The sequence below is a fragment of the Pleurodeles waltl genome, chromosome 1_1 (genome assembly GCF_031143425.1).
Source record: "Pleurodeles waltl isolate 20211129_DDA chromosome 1_1, aPleWal1.hap1.20221129, whole genome shotgun sequence".
Lineage (NCBI taxonomy): Eukaryota > Metazoa > Chordata > Amphibia > Caudata > Salamandridae > Pleurodeles > Pleurodeles waltl.
This window is the reverse complement of record NC_090436.1, coordinates 794,294,020-794,315,781: the sequence shown is the minus strand read 5'-3', so window position 1 is coordinate 794,315,781 and position 21,762 is coordinate 794,294,020. Positions and strand designations below refer to the sequence as shown.

At 40.1% G+C, this 21,762-nt stretch overlaps 1 protein-coding gene across 2 annotated transcripts; it reads right to left on the bottom strand.

Annotated features, from left to right (window-relative positions):
- Positions 1-1,264: 1,264 nt before the first annotated feature.
- LOC138287609 (cardiomyopathy-associated protein 5-like) lies at positions 1,265-19,095 on the bottom strand. Of its 2 annotated transcripts, XM_069228200.1 has the most exons (3): positions 17,469-19,095; positions 11,388-11,447; positions 1,265-1,408 (listed from the first exon to the last, which is right to left on the bottom strand). In XM_069228200.1, exons 1-2 carry the CDS (start codon positions 19,007-19,009, stop codon positions 11,420-11,422), a joined length of 1,569 nt encoding a protein of 522 aa, XP_069084301.1. In that variant the 5' UTR covers positions 19,010-19,095; the 3' UTR covers positions 1,265-1,408; positions 11,388-11,419. The 2 variants fall into 2 exon arrangements, with proteins under 2 accessions (XP_069084301.1, XP_069084292.1); XM_069228191.1 differs by lacking the exon at positions 1,265-1,408 and having other exon boundaries at positions 9,959-11,447.
- Positions 19,096-21,762: the final 2,667 nt, after the last annotated feature.

The window sequence follows — 21,762 nt, the reverse complement described above, 5'->3', positions numbered from 1 at the left end:
AGACGCCACGCACAATACTGAGATGAAGAGAAGTCCACAACTTAGCTGACAGCAACAACAGTCCTCGGCTCAGGTGCTTCTGCTTGTGCTAAGGGGTAGTACATATAAAAATTAAAGATTGCCTCAAAGAAGTAGCTTTCTGCCTAGAAAGTCGCTAGTGGGAAGAAAATGTCAGTTACCAGTGCCACCAATGGCATTAATCCCTCCTCATTTTTCCAGAAACTCAACATACCTAATGCACCCTTTTTTGAGGAGGAAGAGACTGGGAGGAGGATCATACCTGGATCAGTGGCACCACTACCAAAACAAAAGCCAGTGTCTGTCAGCACATCAAATAATCCCAGCAGCAAAGCGAATATTCACAGGAAAGTCAACAATCAGAACCACAGCCTGCAACACATGATCTAGGAAGTAGGAGCAGGTCAGCTTCACAATCTCTGACAATGAAGAAAAAGAACACTCCTTCACTTTTAGGGTCGAGCCTGCGTTGCATGCGTTTCGCTTGCAAGACGCTTTAGTAGTTAGAAAAGGGCTCGGAGCCCCGTCCATGTCATGTCAGTGTCTTTCAATGGTTCGTGGGCTTGCCTTTTAAAATCTGCTTGCTTTCATTCGTGGAAGGCATGCATACGTCATGCCTTTTCCGGTGGTTAGCCCTCCTCGAGCGCAGCGACCAAGTACTGAAAACATGCGAGGCTCGCTGTTTTCTGCCCGGTTTGTGAACTACTTTTTAACTTTTTTCCCAGTGCGATCTCGCTTGGCAGAAGTCGAGCGATTTGCGTGCCCTCGACCCTGTTACATAGTTAATTGCACTTTTGCCGGTTATGTAGATAATTGCACTTTTGCCAATAGGTTTCACTACGAGTCAACTGTAGCACTGCGATCGCACTTTTTTTTTCTCCATTTAATCTAGCAAGAAAAGCCCGGTTGGGAGTTTACAACTGCTAATAGCTCAAACTTGGAGAAATGCGAGACCCGTTGCATTGAAAATGGTTGTTTTCAAAGCTCCCCTTCCAATGACCTTGAGATGGATTAGTGCAAATTGCAATAATAAGTAAAATCACTGTATGCAATTAAATGCCAACATTTAAATGACACCATATGCACATATGGAAAATTAGAAGCGTCCTCCTAAGCACTACTTCAGGTACTGGGAGGAGTCTCCACTCTTAATCAGTATTAAGTAATATTATCGTAGTTTCATCCCATCCATCTTAATAACCAAAAAGATCCAGTTTCCATGAATCATTCAATTTATTAGTGTTTTGTTTTCACAGTGTGATCAACTTCCAGGTGTGTAACCACTTGATTCCTTAACTTCCATCATTAACAAATGGCTTTTCAATCCCATGCTCCTCTGTTCCCCAATGCATTTCAGGCATGGGAGGCCAGTTGCCAACAAGAATGTGTACTAAAATCAGAAGAAAACAGTAACACAATTAAATGTGTTTTATGTGAAACATTTCAGAAATAAGCTTCAATCATAGGTTCAGATTAAAAATTAACAAATTAAATAATCAAAATCTATGTTGTGTCCATGAAAATCACCTAATGTCCAAACAGCAGTATGAATAGAATCTCATTTTTATATTGGTAACTTCGTAATAATCAATTACGAACTCCAAAAGCACAATACTCATTAAACAATTCAGTTAGTGATAATTGTTCAGGAGGCACCAGGATTCTATCAGAGGATTGTAAACCCATATATAAAAACATGGTGATAGGGGAACAGCCTCTCAACTAACGACTAAAACAATATCAACCCATGATAAATCCTCCCTTTATTGGGACAGTCAAACCAACAACTGTGGTTCCCCCTTATTTCACTTACCCCAACAAGTAGGCTTAAAGTTATCGCCTCAGGCTCCTGTGTACAAATGCTAATTCCCTGTTAGGAGACACTGCTACTTATGAGCTCCCTCTTCGAAGATGGAAAGAGGTGTTGCTTCATGTGATGTATCAAGAAAAGTAAGCCATATTGGAATGAGGAGTAGTACATTTCTCAGCATTAGAGTGTCCCCTGTACTCGCCAAGAAATAACCCGACCTATTTAACCATGTTGATAACCATAGGTAAATGGGTTCCAGACATACTGAAATTAATGTGTCTGTTTTACAAGGAGCCATGTTTACCCATAAAACCATTGTTTAAGGCTAAACAAAAAACATATAATCCCAGGATTAAACATGAGCACATAATAAGAAATCATAGAAAACATCTGCATTTAATGCAGTCATCTGCAACTTCCTGATCTAATAAAGTTCTCTTTCTGGCAATAATTTTCTATTGTCAGTCCAAGATTTCAATGACACTACTTTCAGTACTGTATATTTCAATTGGCTGATGTTGCGTTGTGCTGTATTAAAATGTACCGCTAGAGTAGATGAAGGGTTCTTAGTTTTGATATTATTCTTGTGTTCGATTAACCTAGTTTTTATTTTCCTTTGTTTTCCTATGCAAGCTAGCCTATACGGGTATTTCAACAGGTACACAACATTCTTGGTATCACAAGTGACAGAAGTACATACCTTGATCTGTCTGCCAGTCAATGGGTGTAAGATCTCGGTACCTTTTATGATGTTCTTACAATTACTACAAGGTTTAGTGCCATAATATGTGGCTAACTGTGATGTTGATTTTGTTTTCAAAATTTCATGAATGTTTCATGAACATTCATAGGCAAATAATGGTGGGTTGCTGAAAATTTGGTTAATCTCTGGTTCATTACGCAACACAATTACACCAACTAGTAAAATTGTGGTTAACTATTTAAAAATTGGAGTACATTGAAGAGTGTGCAAATGGACAGTTTTTCAGTATGATCCATTTAACCTTGTTACTGTTTGAATATTTTGAAATAAACACACATCGTTTGGATATATTTGTGCATAGATTTTTACTTTCTAGTAAAGCTTTGAGATCCTTATACAATGTTCTGTCTTCTGCTTCTCTTAGTTTATGATTGGGATAACCACTTTTAACAAATCTGGCAATCATCTGTTCTTTGTGCTGATTAAAGCCATCATTGTATGAACATATTCTTTTCAATAATTGAGACTATGGTAGATGATTTAGAAAGGAGGGTTGATGAAAGCTTTGATAATGTAGCCAATTAATCCAATCAGTCTCATTGACATTTGCCTCACTCTGATTTTTTTTCCCATTATTCATTGCAACTAATACAGTCAGAAATATTTTATTTGGCTCTATCTCATATGTGAGCTGCAATGTAGTATACACCTGCTTCAAGGACTGTATGGATTCGGCAAATGTATTGCAGGATCTTCACCATATCAAAAATGTCATGAATGTATCTTAAAAATAAAGGAAATTGTTGATCCAAACCTCCTGTGATAAAATATATTCTTGCTGAAACATAATCATGAAAGTATTTGCATAGCTCAGGGCAGCATATTTTTCAATGCTGGTCCCAGTCAGTTGTTGATACAAGTTGTTTCCCTGTTTGAAATAGCTCTGGTATAACGTACATTGCATCAACTCCAACAAAAATACTTTGAGATCTTCAGTGTAGTCCATCTGTAACAATCTCTATTCAATAGACTTTAAACTCAAATTGTGGGGAATGGAAGTGTACAGGGACTTCACAGCAATTATAACTACAGTTAATTACTCCAAATTATTCAAAAACTTAGTGGTATCTTGTATGTATGTGGAAAGTCTTTGCACAAACCTTTGTAAATAATGATCAATGAATTTGCCAGTAGTCTCATGAATAGGCCCCTTTTAAGATACAATCAGCCTGCATGGTGGTCTCAATTGATGTTTATGTATCTTAGGTAGCATAAAGCAAGTATATTATACAGTAAGATTATCTGGAAGCAGGCATCTCTTTTCAGTCTCAGTGATGCCATTGTTAGTGGGGTCAGCATCAAACTTTGTATAGGGTTCTACATTTTACACATGTTCTTGTACATTCCAATGGTAAAAGTCAAAGTCCATTTGAACCTGTTCTCCCCTTATCCACTTTTTGCAGGATAATAATGTCATCAAATGCAAGTTGCTCATATTTTTGAATTTTCTTGGAATTCAGTTTTAGATCTTTTAGTTGATGATTCACAATGGTCTCAAAGTAGTCAATTGATTTATGACTGACAGGTGGTATGTAGTTGCTTTTGGGTATGAAATTGCTTGTAGGTTCAACACCTTTTATATGTTCCACCACTTTAAAAAAGTGTCACAACCGCAATATTCTCATGAATTTAACCATTGTTATTTCCAATTTATTGGTTTGGTAGGTAGGCACAAAAGAAGTTCCCATTAGCCACACCTTAAGTTCAAAAAGTGTGAGTATTAATTTGGGAATGTTGATAATCAAGCTTTTGTTTGGCTTCTGGTCACCCTAAAACCCCTCTGGTTGTGTGCCTATTGCTTCTGGTTGGTTGTTTGCAGTGGGGCTGGTCAGTTACAGAGAAGGTCAAAATGTCTCAGTTACAGGTTGAACAGATGTCTTAGTCTGACTCAAGATTGTCTAAATTTAGTGAAAAGATTTACTTATCTGGGCAATTGCCCTTTATTATGTGCACTGAACAGGTTCCGCATCTGATGTTGATGAATCACTGTTTCTACTCTGCCTCATTTTTCTTTTACATCCGTACACCTCTGCTCAATTATAGACTTCAACCAGTTTTTAATTAATGGTGTCCCTCTTAAATTTGCAAGTTTTCCTTTCGTTGATTTCCTGGTCGTATTTATCCAAACATGTATTGATGTCATTTATTTTAGTATGCCATTCATCCTTCTTTGTTACTTGTTCTAACTCCAATTGTAGTTCTGCTATATATTTATTAAGTTCTTCTAGATAACTCCTAGCAGTATCGAGTCCAGAGAACATTTATTCAATATTTTGATCGCATTTCTACAAAGGGTTTATATCTCTCAGTTAGTCTGATACTTTTTTAGAATGGACCAGTGTGCTAACTCAATGTTTAATGGGTACAGTGACTTTCGAATGCTTCATAATTGATTAGTACCTAGTTACCAATATAAAAATGAGTTTCTATTCATACAACTGTTTGGACACTAGGTGACTTTCATGGACACATACTTTAAATTGGAGGATAGTACTTGATTTAAGTACATATTGACGTGTATCAGATTGATTTAAATAGATTTAGAATAATGCTGATATGCAGGTAATGAGTTCATGCTTTTGAAACAAAATACAGATTTTGATTATTTAATTTGTTGATTGTTAATCAGAGCCTATGATTGGAGAATATTGCTGAACTATACCACATACAAGATATTTAATTGTGTTATTGTTTTCTTCTGATTTTAGTACACTTTATACCCGATGAAAGGCCTCCCAGGCCAAAAATGCATTGCGGATGAGGGTGGAACAGGTTTGTAAAGTCATTTGTTAATGATGGAAGTTAAGGAATGAAGAGGCTACACACCTGGAAGTTGGTCACACCATGGTAAAAATCTTAATAAAATGAATGATTCATGAAAACTGTGACTTTTTGGCTTTTAAGACAGATGGAATGAAACTAAGATAATACTGATCAATATAGCTTGAGTGGAAACTCCTCGCAGTGCCTGAAGTAGTGCTTAGGGGGACACATGCACTTCTCTATATGTGCACATGTTGTTTGACTTTGCATCACCCATGAGCGGATGGTGATACCCACAATTACACCAACTAGTAAAATTGTGATTAACTATTTATAAATTGGAGTGCATTGATGAGAGTGCTAGATTTCTTCCAATTGTGAACCTTTATATTACAACTTAAGCCCCACACCTTTGATTTTATGTAATGATAATGCTTTATCCTTGAAAATTCATCCAAAAACATTGTCCAATCATTATACAATTGTACATAGTTATACAAAATAGTGTGAAATGTGTCCCCAGTGCAAAAAATTGAAAAAACACAACCAAAAGGTAATAAAAAAAGTGACAATGATATGGATGTGTGTTTATAACAAACAACCAGCGACAGCATTAGGGAGGTGCGGCCTGGGCACTGACCTGGTGGGAAGGGTGGGAAGGGGAATCATAGTACATTTTGCTAACTTCTTGGAGATATTAAAATCACTGCAATCCAGTGTAGTTGGATTTAGTGTACACTGATGAAATGGGTTTGTCCCATTTCGTTGAACAGTCATGAACATCAGATGTTTGTTCCATGTTGTGGCGGAATGCTCAAATGAGCATGAAGCTTTGGTGATTGGGTTGTTAGACGTGGCAAAGTGTTTGACACGATCCAATGGAGTTATTTATTTGCCATTCTAAAACACATTTATAAATGCAACCAGTGGCCAGAATAAAATCAGGGCATGTCATTTGGAGACAAGGTTGTCCGCTGTCACTCATAATGTTCACCAAGGCACAGAAGAAAATAGTGGAACATTTTAGTTAGCGGAAAGCAGAAAGGCGTAATGAATAAGCAATATGAGTATGTCATATCTTTATAATGCAGACAATGTCCTACTGTACCTGCATTGTGCTCACTATGAAATCGCCTAGATCAAGCAAGAATTGCAGGTGTTTGGCACAGTGCCCGGTCTGAAAGTTATGTGTGTACCCACTATATCGAATGGAAACAGTGCACGTAGATTCCCTACCCTCTTCTTCCCATATCATGGGAATATACAATGTTTCAGTATTTCTAGGTAAATATTTACCATTGAGGTGAACATGTCTCAGAGGGAAATGTGGAATGTGTGCTGGAAGTATTAGAGAGGCTGGAATGTTCCAGAAAAAATTACCTCTGATTGCAGCAGATAAAATAGTGGTCACTAAGATGTTTGCACTCCTGCAAGTGTTGTACCTTTTTTTTTTTTTGCCAACACTGTCGTAGGAGCGGACTATTAAAAATTACAGCTTTGAAATGGTGAATTAGGACCAGGTGTCCGACATATAGAGAAGTATTATGTGGCAGCACAATTGTAGTGGCTGGTCAGGTGGGTGTCAGAGAACCCTGGAGCTAAAGTTTAAAATATAGAGGAAGCGCTTGATAGGCCAGACACCTTGGTGAAACTCTTTGAACCTGAATGCAGACATAAAGTGACTTTAATACTATCAAGATTTGCTAGATATTGTTAGGTCAGAATGTTAGGGTGCACTAAATCTAAAATGGTTTAAGCTCCAGATTGCAACTGTGCGCTTTCTACACGCCTTTGTAAGCTCTTGGGGAGGAAAGACCTACTGATATAGAGGCATACAGGCATAAATGACTTTGTTTGATTTAATAGAAGTTGGGGAAACTGAGATTATTTGTAGAGTTGATGGAACTTTATGAGATTGCCGCAACATATTTTCTGTTGCATCGCACAATAACACAGCCGTTAAATGAAACTTTGAGGGGTTGACTAAATGAGCCATGCACTTATGGGGTGGTACAGTTAATATTAAATATAGCTTCTAGAAGACCATGGACCCAGATATCGGGTTTTAATAGACCACATTAAGACCCTCATTATGACCGACAGCCTCATGGTGGAGGTCAGGACTGTCGCTGCCGTGGCGGTCCAACTGCCACATTAGGACCCTGGCAGTCAGACCACCAGTACCACCGGGATCCATGATCCTGACAGCCTCGCGGTTGCGGAAATCGCAATCAGCCAGGGCAGCAGTGCATGCAGCGAGCCACAGGGGGGGCTCCTGCACTGCCCATGCACTTGCTGTGCAGACAGTGAACATTGCGAAGGTGCTGGTGCACTCTGCAGAGGTAGCATTGATGCCGGCTCGATTACGAGCCGGAGACAATGCTGACCTCAGTTTCCCTTTAGGCTGGCGGACGGAAACCTCTGTTTTTGTCTGCCAGCCTAGTGGGAAACTCTGAATGGGTCCAGCGGGGAGGAAGTCAGTGTGGTGGCAACCTCCCCATCAGAAGTTTGAACTTCTAATGAGGCCCTAAGTCTCCCCTTGATTTGGATGGCTTGGCAGAGGACATCTCTGAAAAAGAATAGACAAAAAAACTTAAATAGCCAAAGTTGATATCTAGAAATGCTAAATTTAAACTTTTACTACTCAATATATTACGTTGTACATATCTCACAATGAGACGATTACGTAAATTGTTTCCAACGGTATCTCATAGATGCCCTAATTTTTCAGTGGACAAGGATATATCCCTCACTATCTCAGGTCTGGATATGTTCTAGATACTATGAAGCAGTTAACACAAATAGAGGTTTAAACAAGTATTAAAATACGTCTACTGGGTAAGCTGCCATGTTTGCTAAACATAAGATGACTAGTAGAGTTGCTGACTTAGGGTCTGATTTAGATTTCGGCGGATGGGTTACCCCATCACAACGGGAATCCCATTACTTACTAAGGGATTTGTATTTCGGCAGATGGGATATCTGTCACCGTTGCGACAGAGTAACCTGTCTGCCAAAATCAAAATCAGGTCCTTAGTTATAATTTTGTCAAAAAGAGTGATAGCGCTAAGGTGGAACAACTCTCCTACCACACCCTAAAATCGGAGATCATTTCAGGGTCACTGGGGGGGGGGGTTTGCAGCTGTGAACCCTGACTTGCCCCTTGTGAACCCTAGCACTGCCTATGTGGCCCCTGGCCTCAGAGGTGGCAAAATCAGTGCAAAGAATAGGGGGGGGGGCACATTCCTTATTGTCAGTCTGTTTTTCATTATGCTAATAGTGAATAATATTCTGTTATTCACTATTAGTGTAATAATGATGGAGCACACTTAGGATCTATGGTGGCAGTTGTGGGATGTAAAAATTGTTATAAATTAAGTTGTATGTGTTCTTGTGGGTGAAAGTGTATTTAAGTGAGAAAGAGTGTGTATATGTGTGAAAATGTTTTTGTATGTCTAAGCATGTGTGTGTGAGTGTGAGTAAAGTGACAGGTAGTGAGTAAGACTGCCTGAGATTGAGGCCTAGATTTACTATTCTTTGATGAAAGGCAACGCTGCACCAAAGATGCTGTGCTGCTTTGCATCAAAGGGGGAGAGAAAAAATGTGTCATATCTAATAATATATGTGACACTTTTTCTTTTTCAGTGTGCTGGTGCACTCTAAACAGCCATGCGCTAAAGCACATACTCTTGTGCCAGAGTGCGAGGTGTGTGCTTTCTCTAACAGATATGTTTTGAACTGGAAGGGTCTCCTTGTTATTTCTGCTTTTGAGAAAGCATAAGATTTTGGCACAAATTCCTCTCTCCTTATGTTTGTACATAGGAATTTGCATCAATTGTAATAGATGGTTGCATAGAAACACTCATGCACCATCCATTGTAAGCCCGCTTGATACAAAATAATGCAAGGCAGCGCATAGTGCAGCTTTGCATTACTTTTTATAACCCAACACAAATCCTCAATTGTGATTTTAGGATCATGTGACATGCCTTACTGAAAAAAATCAGGGGTAAAAAATGCTGTCACTTCCACTGTCCCTGACATTTTGGTGAATAGTGAAAATTAGTGAAAGATCCCTGTGAATTGAAGAGGCACCAATATTTATTGATAATAAAACTTCCTGGACTTTGTAAACAGTTGACGAAGGGGAATATAAAGTGGTAAATGGAAACCTTGCTTTGAATGTTGGTGGAGTTGCGCACATCCACTAGATTGCACATAGCACTATCTGCTGTGTCTGTTCCAATTGAGTTATAAGAGGCTTGATTAAAGTTAATGCTGTAACCAATGTCAGACGTGGACGTGGGTGCTGAGAATGCACTGCATGCCCTGAAGAAGATACACATGTACACCAAAAGGTATGTTATGAGTTTGATAAAACCTACATAAACACAAACACTGCAAACCTCCTTCAACTCAACGGCAAGTTGTTGGCTGTGCTCCAAGCTTACTTTAAACTTATTTCTTGCTTCCAGCTTCCCTGTTTTTTTGTAAAGCTATAACCCAAACTAACCTTTCAATAAGACCAGATATATTTATTTGCTTGTTTTATAAAATAACCAATGTTAAAACACTTGAAGAATCAGCTTTATTTCTAGAAAGACCAAAGAAAACATGGTAGAAAAGTGATTGCACTGTTGTCTCAGTAGCATTTTGCTCTTACATTGAAAATTATAGCTGTTATTTCGCCATAGTTGAAATGATAAGGCTGCAGTCCTTAATTTGTGCCAGAGCCCGACACAGTTCTTATGAGTCCACTGCAGCTAGTAGTGCCTACAGCGCCTTCCACTATTGCCAAATTCCAGTAACAGCAGTACCTATATGCTGGCTTTTTTAGTTTCAAAAAGTATATTAAATTGTTAAATGCTCCAAAAATGAAATCTGCTGAAAAAAAAGTCCCACAGTGCCCCCATGTGATGAATAAATACGTACTGGTGTTTCAGACCTAAGTGCTAGTGCCGAGCACAGGCAGACACCAGAACAAATGAAACTATGGATAAGGGTCAGGTTTTTCTAACTGATACACTGCTTGAGGGTATGTATAAACTTGTTGCTTGACATGAGGTATTGAAGAAACAAGATTGTATTCTGCATTGTCAGTGCCACATTGTTTATATATGAACCACATTTTAAAACGTAATTCAAAGCTAGCCCTCAAAATAAAGAGTGAATCTTGAGACAAAAAAAAGTGCAAGAGGGCAAAATTAATGATTACCAAAACCGACTCTAGGTCAGAAATCCTTAATCTTGGGGAGGTGTAACATGGCTTTTTATTTCTTAGATAAGCCATTGACCTCTATATTCTATGGTGCTGTGACTAAATGGATAGCTTCTCTAAATAGTATGTAAGAAAGGGTTTGATATGATCTAGGGGAGCAAATTATACTTTGCTAATAGAATTTCAATGAAATAAGAGCACACCTTCCAAACAACTGTAATCATTAGTGTCAACAACACTAGAAACAGAAAAAATAACAGTTGCATCCAACTAGGTTTTTTTTTTTACCAGTTTTGTTTTAATTGTTTTTGTATTTAAGATTGTCACTCAATTCTTACACATGATCTCTTAATTGATTCTACTACAGCGAAGTGAATCATGCGCTTATCGACCACACTGCAGCCCTGCCAAGTGTCACACATCTTGCTTTAGAATAATGCATTTCTGGTCATTTCCTGCATTACCGCAATGCCTGAGATTGTCATGAAAGTCCTGAAAGTGCAGTAAAACCTTGTCCCAGTTTCTCACTTTGCTTGGTAAGCTTGGAGTAGTGTTTATCAAAGGCCACAAGGTGGTGCTGGTGTACAACAGGTATATAGCATTCTCAATATATTACGATATTTATATGGTTCCCTCGTCTTCATCGCTTGATTTTGCTTCCAAGAAAGTGTCACTCATAGTCGTTGAAATGTCACTCATAATTACACTGAAATTGTGGAAATATCACACATAGCAATATGCAACCTTGACAGGTATGCCATACTGTCAAATTGCTGATGAGAGTAATATCTTAATTCATTAACCTGAAGTATTACCTGTGTGCAAAGTAAATGATTATGCGTTTTCTTTAGGGATTATCTGAATCCTCAGTCTCTCTGTGGAAAAAAAAAACAGAGTGGAATTATATTAGGCATCTCAAAAACCTGAACAACATTTGTATTTTATATTAAAAAAAAATTCTGTAAGGGCAACCAATAGTAAGCATCACAGAAATACTCAATACTTGGAAACACAACCGGGTAATATAGATTAAACAACAAGTTGCAAAGCCACCGTTTAGGATTGCATTCACTAGAAAATATATGACAAAGCATTATTGTGCATATTTGTTAATTAAAAAAAGGTTCACAGTACCTTTAGCATTTTAAAATCAGTTGACATTACTGTATGTATTGAAATGTATTTATTTATGGTATTTCTAGAATGCATTAACTCGCGCCCCTGCCATGCACAGTTTTTTCATGTGGTAATTAGTACATGGCGAGGGCGTGAGTTATAGTTACTTTGGGATACACCTTTAAATAGCAGCTCCCTCCTTGATTGAGTAATGTTTTCATCTGTTTCCCTGCACGTATATTTACGTGTCCCCCTGCATTTCTCCACAAATTCTGCTCCAGGGAGGTGGTGAGCCCTGGGACTGAGGGGGTATGGGCAGCCATCTGCATTCTTTTACTGTGAAGCCCTGGGGAGTTGGTATCCCTCAGGACCAGGGCTGTGGAGGGTGGGTATGGGGCCACTCAGCCCTGCATTCTTGAACTATGAAGCCCTGGGGAGGTGGTGGTCCTTAGGATGTGGGGGGGCAAATGGTCCCCTGCATTTAATTTTAAAGTCTTCCCTGGAGAGGTGGAGGTCCCCGGGAATGGGGGGCCCCCCTGCATTCAATTTGTTTAAAGCCCCGAGGAGGTGGCAGTCCCAGGGCTTCGGGGAGACCGCAGGGCCCCCCCAATATAATATGTTTAAAGCCCTGAGGAGGTGGTGATCCCTGGGGCTGCAGTGGGACCAGGCAGCTCCTTCTGTTTGAAAATGGCAATGCACCTGGCCCACCCAAGGGCTGCATTTAAACCAGCGCGGGAGCCCATGCTTGTTTTTGTCTTTTTTTTTATTTTTGGCGGATCCGCCGCAGCTCCTGCCAAAAACTTTTTTTTAATTCCTTTTTTGGATTGGGTGGGTGGGATATGCGGGGGTAGGATATGCAGGGGGGTGGGACCCCAACACTAGAGCTAAGGGGTCAAGATGACTCTACCCTGGCCACTTTTTTTCCATATTTCTTTTGGGGGGACTCGGCTGCCAACACTTCCTTGTTGAAGCACTAGGAGCCAATCAGATCTAGGCATGAGATCGGGAGGGTTTGTGAAGCCTTTGTGTCCATATATACTATTTTTTTTTCTTTAACATTTCAAAAACTATTGAACTGATTTACACCAAGTAACAAAAAAGGCGCTTTCTGAACCAAGAGTTACCTTTTTGCCAAATTTGGTGTAATTCTGTTCAGTGGTTCTGGCTGTAGTCATGTTAAAAATCCCTATTGGTATTAACATGGGAAACACACCTTTTCTGACCCCCTCCCTTTTTGGCGTAAAACCCCAAAACTTTTCAGACACCAGCTGATATGAGCGTCCAATTTTCTTTTTGAAAATTTTGTGAAGATCCGTCATGCGGTGCCAAAGAGAAGCACGTAAAAATAATGTTTTTTTTTTTTTATTGAAACTAGATCCTGACTTTAACTACCTACTGTTGACTGCCAGTAGGAGACAGATATATATATATATATATATATATATATATATATATATATATACATATATAGAGAGAGAGATACTCACACACACACACATATAGATAGGTACATAGAAGGATATGCATATGAAAGACTCATAGCTTGTATTACAATACTGAACACATGATAACTTCCAATTCTTTGACTGATTCATGAACGGCTTTACAAAGAAAAAGTATATGAAGTAATAAAAATGCACCACATTTCTAATACAATAATGTGTATGTGTTTTTGAATACAATTGTCTTTACATTTTGTCAGGTAATGACTCAACTATGCACAGAGTATCATGTTACTAAACAGTAACAGAGAAGTGCAAAGCAAAATGAAAATATCTGACCATCTCACCCAGCAGATGTGAACAGCCAGAGACAACAGAGGTCTATTGCTCCATCACTAGATATCATGCTTTAAATGTTAATGTATTCTTGTACATGATGATCACTATGTTATAAATTGTACATTTGTTTTCCAATGTTTCAATTATTTTTGGAGGAATAACTTCCAAAGCTCTCTTGTCAGTATAGCTAAATCAATGCACTCACTTGCTCTGGGTGATAGTGGATCTAGTACGTCCAAATTTCCTAGGTCTGCTTTTAGTTCTTACTCTGGTCATGCTTAAGAAGCACAGATTTACTCTCTTAACTCTATATTCCTTGGAGCATATGACATCTTGGATGCCCCAGGTGCCTTTTAATATTTGGAGTATGCTGGTGATGCTTTGTCTGATGCTATTGATTTCTGGTATGTGATCAAGGAATCAGTGTTTACCAAGGTTGGGAATTTGGTCTTAACACCTTTGAACAGACCTTACTTAAGAATAAATCATGACAACCTTCCTTTTTCAACTTCCCTCTAATCCCACAGGAGCACATCTTACATCACCACATAAAACGTAAAGGCATCTCAGATTATGTGATAAAGTGAAAAAAATGGAACCTGACTATTCTGCTTTTGCACCAGGTACTTTCTTAAGGCTCTCTCTGAGTTGAGTTGATGATGCACTCTGGTCTGTAGTATCAGCTTGACATATTTATAGAGGGAAAGGCCTCATTTTTTGCTCACTGTCTCAGGTACCTTAGTGCTCTTCTCCTGAGGCCATGGAAGAACCTAGGTTGTTGAATGATGCACGAATGTCGAGAAGGGGCTGAAGGAAAGGTGGTAATAGGAGCAGTGGTAGATGGTGCAGGGATAGAATGAGTGGGCTGTATTACTAAGCATGACTGCCACCTGGAAAAGTACTGCTAATTTAGCTGTGGATAGCAGAACCACATTCCTAGGTAGAGATAACACAAAGTGCACCCTGTGATGGATTTTATGATTATGTTTTTTCACACGTCCAACACTCTAGTGCTGCAGCCACTGCACAGATAGGCAGGAACTATGCATTACTTAACCTTGAAAGCCTCTGAGAAAAATAGAACCCTACCCGCTGGTCTGAATGCAGCAGCATCCAAGTTCACTGGAAAACAACCTTAAGCTGTTTCCAGTGGCTGAATTTTTTTTGCAAGCAGTCCACCTATCTCCTTTGTGTTTTCCTTGGCTCTTTGCCCTAAAAGTGATGGGCATGCCAAGACAGGAGTCCTGCCTCACAACTGAAACTACACATCACTGACAATGACTAAGTAGGGTCAAAGTGTTCTGGGGTTGCTAGGACCTGGTTTGGTTTTTCAGGATGGACAGCTCCTATTTCTGCAAGACTAACATTGATTTGCATATAACTGATCTCTGTCTGGAATGAAGCGGGATAGTGGATGAAAAATGATAGACTGGAATGCCACCAGAGAAAATGTCAGTGACTGAGACTTTTTCCAAATGTTCAACCCATCACCTTTGTTTTCCCCAGTGTAGTGCATCATGCCAGAACCAAGATGACCACAGCACCATATATTGATTTTGATGTTCACTGATGTAAAGACAAGGATCTGAGATTGCCTGAGAATTAGACCGTCATTGGAGCAGAAAAGCTACTGGACTTCACCCATTAGTTAAGACAATGTGCTTGCAGAGTCTCCTGCAATCACAGGAAAGGGTACCTATGAAGAAATACCCACCTGTCTTGCACACAGATTGGTGCAGTACACACATTGATCCACTGACCTATTTCACCATTTGAAGACTAAGTCCCAGAGATCAGAATGGAAATACAATTTATCCTCGTGGGCCAAAGGAATGAACCGCCCTTTGCCATAGATATATATATATAGAGACAGTCTCTCTCTCTCTCTCTCTCTCTTTCTCTCTATCTTTTTTTTTCCTCTTTCTTTCTTCTCCCCCTCCCTCCCCACCTACCTACCAACCATGGATTAGGACAGAACCTTAAGAACAAGGTGTACAGTGACTGCTCTCCTATGATGTCACTGATCAGTGCATGACAGTCAATGACAGGCGAGACCGCTCAAGTCGTACAGAATCATCCCTGTTCTTATGTGGCAGTGTCCCGTTTTACCAGATTATGTGCTAATCTACAATTTATACCTATGGACGCTATGTTCTGTGACTTAAAGCGTTGGTAGGAATCTCCTGTATTCAGGGGCACCAGAATAGACAGGGTGGTAGGTGCAAACATCGAGGATAAAAGAGGTGCCTCAGCAGGGCCTTATCTGACGTAAGGAATATTTGAGTATCACAAAATCTAGCCGTCTATATTTCGGCTGCAGAAGCATTCACCCACTGATGTATCTTTATAATTTGAGGGCCTGATCCACAAAGGTAAACGTACGCTTTTGTTTACGTTTAGAATTGTTTGCTATTCACAAAGTTATATTACTTGTAGTATCTTTACAACGGCGGAGTCTACGCACATAAAAAGATAGGACTGTCCTGTCTTTTCACGCACAGACACTCTGCAAAGTCATAACGATACTACTAGTAAAATACCTTTGTGATTAGCAAACAATCGTAAACCTCACACAAAAGTGTAGGTTCACCTTTGTGAATCAGGTCCTAGGTGTTTGTCCATAGCCTGCTTCTGCAGCAGCCAAGGGCCTTAGGGTTGTCCTAAGAGTATACATGGACTCAATAACTGCAGTTCTCGCAGGGACATTTCGAGGTATGTGCAAACTGGTCGATTGCCTAGGGCCTCACTTTTTGAGGGCCACCCTGCCAAGAGGCCCATTTTATGCCTACCTGAGTCTGCCATGTAATACTATCAGGCCTCCCAAGTCACCTCAACTAGTGCCCAATTAAATACATGTTTAAGTTCTGTTTTTTGAGGTAGGATGGGAAAGTGTGCTTTGTGGAAGTCCAATACCAAAATTTTACATAGTAGTTTGAGCAACGTTCAAAAAGGTGTCCAATGATTGAAATGAATTAAACATGTAATCTCTCAGCGTATCATTAAATGAGGTACAACTGTTACTTGCTGCACTTAGACATTGCAAAAACTGGAGTACAATACTATGCAGTATTAAGGCCATGGATATATGCCACCTCTAACACTGATTACATGTAAGCCCCAGCTTTTCAAGTGGGGCTTTGAATTGCCATATGTTCAGAAACTCCTGGTAACACATACTGGAATTCTGAGTCATGCAGGCCTTACTGCAAGAGGAAATTACCAAGTGCGTTAAATTTTGCACCCCCACAATTTTCCGTAGGTTAAACCTGATGAAATTTACCAGAGAAAAATGCCCAGTAAATACCATTACATGCAAATTTTGGTATACAAAGCACCAAAATTGCAGCATGTAATATCCTATTATGGGAGAGTAATTTGTAACAAGTGAAATTCCACTTCCTGGATTATCCGATTCTACCAGGTGCTGGAACTGTCGCAACCTAATCTGGGGCACTTGAAATTGGGGCCTCAATTTACAATAGGGGGCTCCAAAATATGTATGTGACTAAGGGCCTGAGTACGATCTTGGCAGGTGGAATACTCTGTCACAGGTATTCCATTTGCTGTATTCTGATCTTTATAGGATATAATGGAATCGTAATACGGTGACGGGATATCCATCATGTTTATGACAGAGTAACCCCGTCTGCCAAGATCGTAATCCGGCCCTAAATCCATCAAAAAACATAAAATGGCTCTGAGCTATTTATTTATTTATTTAAATATTTCTACAACTTCGTAGTGTCAGCATAGGTTATTATTTATAGCCAGAACTTGCTTCCGTTTGGTTTAAAAGGCACACAAACCACATTGGAAACATTTTGATGATAAAAAATAAGCATAGTCAGTTGTCGGTATGACAGATGTGTATTTCTGTATTACAGACAAAACGTAACGTCTGTTAATGTTTCTTTTTTTAACCTAGTCTAATAAAACAAGTCAATGACTGCATTTCCCTTATTATTACAATATACACAATTCAATTAGCTATATACTTACTTGGAGTTTGTTGCTTCTTTCATTTTGTCTACTTCTTTTCTTGTTAAAAACCCCTTAACATGAGCCTGGATTGTCACAGCAGCCTCATTTCTGGTGAGGTCGTTTTCATGTGAATTTTGCTTCTCTTGAAGAATTATGGGCTCGGAAACCTGGTCATGGTGATTGCTTTCATCAGGTGGCTGCTCCTCTCTTTTAAGAGTGACAGGCTCGGAAACCTGGTCACTGTCATGGATATTATCATTGGGGTGTTGCTCCTCTTGGAAAACAATGGCTGGCTCAGAAAACTGGTCACTGTCGGGGTTGTTGTCATCAGGGGGCTGCTCCTCTTGGTAAAGAATGACACTCTCGGAAACCTGGTCACCGTCGTGGTTGTTATCATCGGTAGGTTGCTCCTCTTGGTTAAGAATGACAGGCTCTGAAACCTGGTCATTGTCATGGTTGTTATCATCGGTTGGTTGCTCCTCTTGGGTAAGAATGACAGGCTCTGAAACCTGGTCACTGTCATGATTGTTATCATCGGGTGGTTGTTCGGATCGTTGCTCCTCTCGTAAAATGACAGACTCAGAAACCTCGTCACTAGCGTAGTTGTTATCATCGAGTGGTTGCTCCTCTGGGTAAAGAATGACGGGCTCTGAAACCTGGTCACTGTCATGATTGCTATCATCGGGTGGTTGCTCGGATGGTTGCTCCTCTTGGTTTATAATGACAGGTGCAGAAACCTGGTCACTGTTGTGGTTGCTGTCGTCGGGTGGTTGTTCCTCTTGTTGTAGAATGACAGGCTCAGTAACCTGGTCACTGCTGTGGTTGTTGTCATCGGGTGGTTGCTCCTCTTGTTGTAGAATAACAGTCTCGGTCACTTGGTCACTGTCGTGGTTCTTATCATTGGGTGGCTGTTCCTCCTGGGGAAGAATGGAAGACTTGAAAATCTTGTCAGTGCTGTGATGGTTGCTATCACGTAGTGGCTGCTCCTCTTGCTGCAGAACAGGCTCGGAAACCTGGTCGCTCTCATAATGGTCATGTTCAAGTGGCTGTTCCTCTTGCTGAAGAACGACAGGCTCAGAAAACTGTTCACTGTCTTGCTTTTTGTTAACTTGAGGTGGCTTCTCCTCTTGATGAAAAACAACAGTTTCTGAAAACTGGTCAGTCTTGTTATCTTTTGGTGGCTGCTTCTCTTGGCGAAGAAAGCCAGACTCTGAAAACTGGTCACTGCCAGGTTGGTCGCTATCACTGGGTGGTTGCTGATCACTTGTGTCCTTCCTCGGGACCACTGTAGGCTTTTCTCGAAAGTCGTCCTTGCTCCTGCTTGCTGGTGGTTGCAGAAAAGCTTTATTATTGCAAAATCTGTCCTCTAGTTTAGCGCCCCATTCAGCTTGATCTAAGCCTGACGTCTCTCTCTCTCTTAGCAGCGTTGTAAAATGCATTGCAGCAAAAGCTGGGATATCCTTGGGTTGGTTCCTTAGAATTTCCCGAGTTAAACCTTCTAGGACATTTCCAAATCCTCTCGGGATGCGATGATGCGTGTTTGAGAAAGGGATTGACATGATTAAACAGGCTTATTTTTTTCGTGGCTCCTGCTGCTCTCTTGATCTCTCTGCAGCAACGCTTCTCTCATCCTCGGCTTGTTTGTTTCCGGAGTCATGACAACAACTACCTGCCCTTCCGCACTGTCAACTACTGTAGCGTGACGCAAGACTCACCGGCAAAGGAAGTCAATAACGAACGTGCCAGCCCCACGGCTGAGCACAATGATATGTAAAGTACTGCTACAAAAGTTTCCTCAATGTTACAGTCTAAAGACATTATTGTAGAGAGTGTGTAAAAAAATATTTGCAAGCAGAAAAACACTTCAGTTTTAAGGCGTTTTCAAATTTAGTTTATTGATCAAAACGAATGCCAGTATATGTGGCTGGCAAGCGCCAAGGGGTGATCTTTCCTGGTTACCTGTCCATCTTCCATAGTATCACACCTGGGCCCATAGTTATACTTATTAGCGCCGCATTTGCGTCATTCATTTTACGCTAAAGAGGCGTAAACTTACAAAATACTGTCGTATTTTGTAAATTTGTTCCTGTTTTGAGTCAAAAAATGACGCAAATGCGACGCCTAAAAAGTATAAATATGGGCCCTGGTGTTTTTCATTGATTGGCCTTTGTATGTGCCCGCCTGCTCTGTTATTGATTTCGAGTTTTGCACTTTGTTATAGGTTGCTATATTGTTCTGACTTTAACATAAGTTGCATATTTTACACGTTTAAAACAGAGGGGTTCATTCTCTATACCTTTTACACACATTGATCAAGCGGAATTCTCATCTGCGCTCGAAAATAGCAAATCGTGTGTCTCAAATTCACTATCTGTTGGTTTTTATATGCTCCGATTGCACTTAAGATGTATGTATTCACCTAAAGATCTGCAACATTGTGTTCTCAAATACAGAATTGGAACACTAAGGAGGTTCCTACTATTAGTGAAGCAGATGCAATGGCACAGGACCCCCAGGGAGTCAAAGGTTTACTGCACCGCAGTTATGGCTCTCTTACTACTCAGCCAGTGAGTAGGAGGGGCCATTTTCCTTGCTTGTACCAGAGCCCTTGCCCCCCTTGCTACCAGTGGTGTGGCAAAGAGCCTAGAAGGAACAAAGGAAATTGGCCTTCTTTCCCTGATAAGGTAGGAAATCGATTGCTATAATTGTGGCGCAGAGACCCCTGATAGCCCAGGCTCTAGTGCCACTGCATCTACTGCCCTGTTTATATCTACTCCCCTGGTTGTTGCCCCAGTGAGACATCCCCATCTCTTACTAAAAGGCAGAGAAATCACTGTGTTTTGCTTAAGGGATGAAATCCATCCTGTTTAGGACACTTTTTTTTATGTCTAGCCTGCAGAGCTGCGCTTGCGCATGCGTATCGCTTGCGAGATGCTTTATTAGTTAGAAAAGGGCTCGGAGCCCCGAGCATGTCACGTCAGTGTCTTTCATTGGTTCATGGGCTTGCCTTTTAAAATTTGCTTGCTTTCATTAGTGGAAGGCATGCATACGTCATGCCTTTTCCGGCGGTTAGCCCTCCTAGAGCGCAGCGATGAAGTACTGAAACATACTAGGCTCGCTGTTTTCCATCCAGTTTGTGGACTACTTTTTATCTTTTTTCGCAGTGCGATCTCGCATGGCAGAAGTTGAGCAATTTGCATGGCATCGACCCTGTTACAGAGTTAATTGCACTTTTGCAGGTTACTTAGATAATTGCACTTTTGCCGATAGGTTTCACTACAAGTGAACTGTAGCAGCGCAATCGCACTTTTTTTTTCTCCATTTAATGTGGCAAGCAAAATCCGGTTGGGAGTTTACAACTACTAATAGCTCTAACTTGGAGAAATGCGAGATCCGTTGCATGCAAATTCTTGTTTAAAGGGGTAGAGAATTCACATTAGAAAATGGAAAAGAGCTTGATTTCTTAGACAAAACAAACAGACTCACCGATGTGACATAAGGACTCCTTGGCATGTAAGCAAAAGGACACAGGCATGTGCAGAGAGGATAATTGCAAATGTGTGCCTTTCTGCAAAAGCCTAGAGTAACAAAAACACAAAGTACAGTTGCAAACTCCAGTGGTGGCTAAGCAGAAAGAGCTGAGAGGCATTTCTGATTCTAGCGAGAGAACTGGGTGAATGAGTAAAAAACATATTAGGTGTAAATAGAGTGAAGAAGCTCAAAGAAAAAAAATCTGAATTCTAGGGATATGGCAAGAAAGCCGTGATAGGAGGAGTGAGAAGGGATGAAGGGGCCAGGAATGATCCTTTGGTACATTGGGTCCCAGAAAAAGGAGAAAGCATGAGGCCCTTTTAAATTTCACGACTTGACATCACAGTGCTGAAACATATGTCTTAGTTAGAAATTATTACTGAATGTTTCTGTATTTTGAAACATGACTTATGTAGAAAAATGAATAACGTAAAAAAAATTACATGCACGTTTGAAAATGTGACCTCGAAGAATGGCCACCAGTATTCACAAAATGTACTAATGGGTTAATACATACAAAATATTGAAAATGATTTAGAATAATGTAGTAATATGTCATATTAAGGGTTATGAATTATGTTATTGCTTATTAATTGTAGGCCTTAAATTATTGAGTGTCTTGGTATAGTTTTGCCAAGCCTCATGCAGAAGCTGTATTTCTTAGCGTTTAATATAAAATGCTGACAGGGTGAACTAACTCTGAAATGCTCATTGTTTTAATAAAATGCTTAGCAGAAACTTTCTATGGGAACTGGCAGACAGGAGATGAGGTCTCTAGTAA